The sequence below is a fragment of the Muscardinus avellanarius genome, assembly GCF_963383645.1.
Source record: "Muscardinus avellanarius genome assembly, chromosome: 2".
Lineage (NCBI taxonomy): Eukaryota > Metazoa > Chordata > Mammalia > Rodentia > Gliridae > Muscardinus > Muscardinus avellanarius.
Genome location: NC_137787.1, coordinates 189,804,215 through 189,810,214, shown reverse-complemented (window position 1 = coordinate 189,810,214; position 6,000 = coordinate 189,804,215). Strand labels below are relative to the sequence as shown.

The 6,000-nt window shown below is 54.5% G+C and overlaps 1 protein-coding gene across 2 annotated transcripts in view; it reads left to right on the top strand.

Moving 5' to 3' along the window:
• Window positions 1-1,628: 1,628 nt before the first annotated feature.
• STK24 (serine/threonine kinase 24) overlaps window positions 1,629-6,000 on the top strand; it is a gene marked incomplete at both ends in the record, with an annotated part of 98,181 nt that continues 93,809 nt past the window's right edge. For both annotated transcript variants that reach the window (XM_080688780.1, XM_080688779.1), the window contains one exon: window positions 1,629-1,670. In XM_080688780.1, coding sequence (XP_080544906.1) covers window positions 1,629-1,670 — 42 coding nt within the window. The remainder of the gene's footprint in view (window positions 1,671-6,000) is intronic.

The window sequence follows — 6,000 nt, the reverse complement described above, 5'->3', positions numbered from 1 at the left end:
GCCCCTGGGTTCTTTCCCCAGTAATGCAAAAAAAAAATTTCTACCTCCAGATTATACTCCCAGACCTATTTTCTATTTTATTTGGAAACAGGGTCTCACTAAGTTGCTGAGAGCCTCACTAAGTAGCTGAGGCTGGCTTCGAACCTGTGTGATCCTCCTGTCTCAGCCTCCCAAATGCTGGGATGACAAGTGTGCGCCACCACGTCCGGTTCCCCTACATCTCTGGTGTGCATTCTTGCGTACTTCCTGGCCCACTCCTAAGGAGATGCTACTTTGGGTGGAATTGGGGGTTGAAAACTATGGATGTTTTCAAGACTCATATGCGAGATCATTTGCTCGCTCTCTCTCCATAGCTCATTTTTTAGGTACATAAAATCGGTATCAGATTGTAAGGTCCTGGGTATCCGGCTCTGCTTCTAACTTTTTACGGTCACGTTCTTCTCACCGAACGACTGAGGGGTGGCCGGGCTTCTGAACGGCGTGGCAGTGGCCAGCAGGAGGGTATTCTAAGGTGTTCTGGACGACTCTGAGAAACCTCCATTCTACAGGAAAAGCAGAGATTAAGTGTGAGCAAGTTACTGCTGTCGGATGTTGAGCAGAGGGAACTTAAGTTCTTGGGATACCTTGAGAATAGACCCTCCTTACCCGGGTAAGATCTTCAGCGTCTCCCCCAACCGGCTGACCTCTTGGGGCCTCATTGTGAACCCAAAGATGGCCCGAGTGCGCAGCCAGGGTCGCGGGGACGCAGGAGCTGAGACCAGCAGCCGGCCCCCTAGTCTGTAAATAAAACTCTGGAGGCAGCCCCGACTCCGGTCCTCACGTCCTTCCTGCGTCTGGGGGGGCGGAGGCCGAGGGGGGGGCAGGGCCGGTGGTCGGCGGGCCGGGGCTGGGCGGGCGGCGCAAGGGAGGAGAGCCGCGGCCGCGTCTCGCCGCCTTCCTCTCATTGTCCCCGTCCTCCTCACCCATCCTCCCGGGGCGCGGGGCCAGGCGCAGGGTCCGGCCGCTCCCGCGCTAAGTCCGCAGCGCCGGCCGCGGGGGGGGGGGGGGGGGAGGGGCGCTCCCCGCCTCTCCCCTTTCGGTTTCCTCCCGGGCGGGGCCGGCTGCAAACTTTACCCAGAAGCCCCGCCCCGTGGGGGGGCGCAGGCCGGGCGGCATCCCCGTCCTGCCGGGAGCCGGGGCGGGCGGGGCCGCAGGGCGGGTGCCGGCCTCCCTCCCCCGCGGCCGGCTCGGATCCTCGGGCCTGCGCAGCCCCTGCGCGCCCGCGGCCGGGCGCCCCGCCCCTCCCCCTCCCCAGCGCCCTCCCCCTCCCCTCCCCCTCCCCTCCCCTCCGCCCCTCCCCTCCCCTCCGCCCCTCCCCTCCCCAGCGCCCCTCCCCCTCCGGAAGCGCGGGCGCGCGGGCGGGCGGGGCGGGCTGCTCGGCGCGGCGCCCACTCGCTCCCGGCGGCGGCTCGCGCGGCCCAGGCCCGGCGTCGGCGGCGGCGCAGGAGGAGGAGCAGGCGGCGCGCCAGGCCTCCGCGCCGTGCGTGGGGACGCCGCCCGCCGCCCGCCCTGAGACCCCCGCCCGGGCCGCGCGCCCGGCTGGAGGCCGCGCCTCGGCCGCCCGCGCAGGAAGCGCCGTCCCGAGCGCCATGGCGCACTCGCCGGTGCAGCCGGGCCTGCCGGGCATGCAGGTAGGCTGGGCGCGCGGAGGCGCCGCGCGGCGTAAACACGGGCCGCGGCCTGGGCCGGGGTGCGGGGCCGCTGCCCAGGCGCTGCGGCCGGCGCCGGCCCGGGAGGAGGGGTGCGAGCCGTGCCCTGGGAGGCCCCGCGGGCCCCCGCCTGAGCGCGCCGCGGCCCCGCGAGACCCGGGCCATCGCGGGGCGGAGGACCCGAGCCCCGGGAAGGGAGCGGGAGCACGGGGCAGGGAGCACAGCAGGGACCAGGGAGCACGGGGCAGAGAGCACAGCAGGGACCAGGGAGCACGGGGCAGAGAGCACAGCAGGGACCAGGGAGCACGGGACAGGGAGCACAGCTAGGTGTAGGGGGCAGGGAGCACAGCAGGGACCAGGGAGCACGGGGCAGGGGCAGAGAGCACAGCAGGGACCAGGGAGCACGGGGCAGGGAGCACGGGGCAGGGGCAGAGAGCACAGCAAGGTGTAGGGGGCAGGGAGCACAGCAGGGACCAGGGAGCACGGAGCACGGGGCAGGGGGCAGGGAGCATGGAGCAGGGGGCTAGGAGCACAGCAAGGAGCAAGAACCAGGGGCCTAGGAGCACAGCAGGGAGCACGATGTAGGGGGCAGCGAGCACGGAGCAGGGGCAGGGAGCAGGGAGCGCCCGAGCCGGGTCCCGCAGGCGGGGTGCCGGGAGGTGCGGCCGCGGGTACCCTGGCCGCACCCGGGCCAGGCCTCGGTCGGGCCGCGGGCCGGGGAGAGCGGCCCGGCCCACCCTGCGGGCGGCGGGACGCTGGGCTTTCACTGAGGCTGAGCGGCGTCGCGGGGAGTTCTCGGGCCGCCGACCTCTCTGTCTGCACTCAGTGGCCTGACCAGGGACTTCGGGGGGACCAGGGGAGTTGTATTTTGAATTTCTGAGAATGCGTTAAAAAGTTTTCCAGCCCTTTGAAAAACTAAACCCCTCATCCTTGACTAACTTGAAATGTGTGTACGGACATAAATGCTGGCAGAAGGATCGTGTTTAAAATCGCAGGGTACAGTTAGGGTCTGTCGTTAAAGTTTTACTCTCCCAAGCTGTGTAGCTAAGACGGTGAACTTGAGAGCTTTAAGGAAACAACCCAAAATATCCAAGCGGACTATTTGTTATTTTATGGATAGCAACAGGCTCCTTCCCTCTGTCTCCAGGGCTAAGAAGCAGAGTGCCCAGACCTTGGCTCTTAGGAGCCATAAAGCTCCCCCCTTCTCTTAAAACTATAAAAAGAAAACTGGATCTTACTACTGAGGTTTGAAATCTAGAAAAATAGGAAATTGAAGTTACCACTTGAACAGCGGCTAGACTTTTAGTCCAAGTTTACTTTTTTTTTTTTAAAGGGAATAGTAAAGTTAGTATGAAGAGTAAGATTGGGAAGATGCTTAAAGAATTTTCTTTAATCTCTTGAGAGAGAGAGAGAGAGAGAGAGAGAGAGAGAGAGAGAGAGAGTGTGTGTGTGTGTGTGTGTGTGTGTGTCTGGGGATGGAACCCAGGGGCATTCTATTACTGAGTTACACTCTCAGCCCAATTTTTTATTCTTTATTTTGAAACTGGGTCTCACTGAGTTGCAAAGGGCCTCATTAAAGTAGCTGAGGCTGTACCTGTGATCCTCTGGTCTCAGCCTCCCATTTCTAGATTTTATGTGCTTTTAAAATAGCTGGATGTGGTGGCATGTACCTGTACTTGGGAAGCTGAGACAGGAGAATTGCGGGTTCTAGTCCAGCACATGGGAACAAAATAAAAAATAGGGCTGGGGGTGCTGCTCAGAGATCGAATACCCTGGTTTAAATTCCCAGTATGAACAGAGCAAAACTAAACAAGACACAAAATAAAAAGCCAGTTAAGCTTCTGCTGACTTATGGGTAAAAGTCAGATATGGTTTCTTGGTATTTTCTAAAGCTCCTGCTTTGCTTTCAATTTGGAGGCATGAAGATCAGGGTGAACTGTGTGAAAAACAGTGGAGCAAGAAGGACCTCTTGCAGCAATTAAAAAAAAAAGTTTTATCAGTATTTCCTTTAGACTGACTTTCCTAATGTGCTAATCAGGTTGTAATCTAAGTACACAAGCCTCACTTAGGGCCCCCAGTGGAAAATGAATCACTTTGAAAACATACTTAAAGCCCTCTGGCTAGTACTGGTCCTCACCTTTTTTTTTTTTTTTTTTTTTTAAAGAATGGAGCTGGGCTTGGTGGTGCAAGCTTGTAATCCTAGTACTTAGGAGGCCAAGACAGGAGGATCACTGGTTCAAGGATAGCCTCAACAAGTAGTGAAACTCATCAACCTAGTGAGATCATGTTTCAAAATAAAATGGGGCTGGGGGTGTAGCTTGGAGGTAAAATGCCCTGGGGCTCAATCCCTAGTGCCATACCAAAACAAACAAACAAACAAACAAACAAAAAGGGTCAATATTCTTAACTTTGGGAAAAGAAAATAATTTTTCTTTACTATCTTTGCCTCTCAAAAGAGTTTCAAAACAAAACAAAGAGTGCATTTCTTAGGTGATTTTGCAAGAGTTTTTATTTTGCCTTCTGAGTATAAAGATGAGACATTTTTCTCAGAAGAAAAGGCCACTTTTCCAGCTGTGGTCTTTTCGGAGGTATGGAAGTGGATCAGCAGTCACTCTTGTACTTTGGTCGTCTCCAAACTGTATGATATGTTTTTGGTGTGCCATTTGGGGAGAGAACATTCCTTTGCCCTCCCTTTGCTGTAGAAAAGAAAAACAAGTTCGTTTAGGAATTAGCAGCTGCCGCCCCTGTGGGGGTTGCGGCTGAGGACTAAATTAAAGGCCCACCTGGCCTTGACTGTTGGCAGGGGTAAAATGGGAGAAGTCCACATCCCTCCTGTGACGGGTCTCCTGTCCTTCCTCATCTGAACAGGGGTCCTAAGGGGTTGGCTTAAAACATTTTGAAAGAGTGCAGCGTGAATTCCTGCAGCCTTAGGCAAGAATGCTTATAAAATATCTCAGATGAAGGAACATTCACACGTCTGTTTATGCTTCTCCACTTATTGGTACCAACTGAGGCATAGGTCGTGTTTTTCCTTTTGTAGCCGTGGAAACCAGGGGAAGTGATCAGATCAAGGCAGGACAGTGCAGTGTGTGGTACAGTGATGGTGGGAGCAGGTCTTTCCTCCCTTGAAGACCATGCATGTCCTCACCGTGTCCTATCATTTCTTTATTGTGACTTTTGTTAATATTACTGCTCATTTTATTTCTTTCCATTGTATTTGCTGAAGAAATTAGAACTAAAGATCAATGATTTGTTGTCAGCAGTCATTAAGGAACTCGTGTGGGATTCCAGGTGAGGAATTGGTGCCTGTATATCTGAATGAATTACTTTTCTTTTTCCTTCTTGTGGTACTGGGGATTGAATCCAGGGATATTCTACCTCTGATCTACACCCCCAGGCCTCTTGTAGTTTAGTTTTGAAATAGGGTCTTGCTAGGTTGATGAGAATCTCACTACTTGCTGACCCTGTTCTCAAACCTGCCATTCTCTTGCGTCAGCCTCCCAGGAACTATTTTAGGTGTGTAGCGCCGTGCCCGCCTTGCCAAGTTGCTGAGGCTGGCTTCAAATATGTAATCCTCCTGTCTTAGCCTCCAAGCACTGGAATTACAGGTGTGTGCCACTCTAGCAAGTTGCCTTTTTTTTTTTGGTGGTGCTAAGGAATGAACCTGGGGGCATTCTACCTCTAAACTACAACTTTAAGCCCAGTTTTATTTTATTATGTTTTTGAGGTACTGGGGATTGAACCAGAGGTATTCTACCTCTGAAGTACACCACCGGCCCTATTGTATGTATGTATGTATGTATTTGTGGTACTGGGGTTCCTGGAAGCCCTTCTTCCTCCAGGCTACACTCCCAGACCTATTTTTACATTTTTATTTGGAAACAGGGTCTCCTAAGCCAGCGCGCGTGGCTGGCTTCAAACCTGCGAGATCCTCCTGTCTCTACCTCCCAAGCGCGGGGATTTTATTACACATCCCAGAGCCAAGCGTGCGCCTGGCTTTATTTTTTATTTTGAAACAGGGCTTCACTAAGTTGCAGAGGGCGTAACTAAATAGCTGAGGCTGGCCTCGAACCTGCAATCCTTCTTTCTCAGCCTCCCAAGAACTGGGATTATAAGTATGCACCACCATGCCTGGCTCCTGTTTTATTTTTATTTGGAAACAGGTTCTCGCTAAATTGCTGAGGTTGGCATCAAACCTGCAGTCCCCTGGTCTCAGCCTCCCAAGTACTAGGATTATAGGTGTGACCACCATGTCAGGCAAGTTACCATTTTTAATATTTAATGAAGTTTGCTGGAGCCTCTTCCTTTCCCC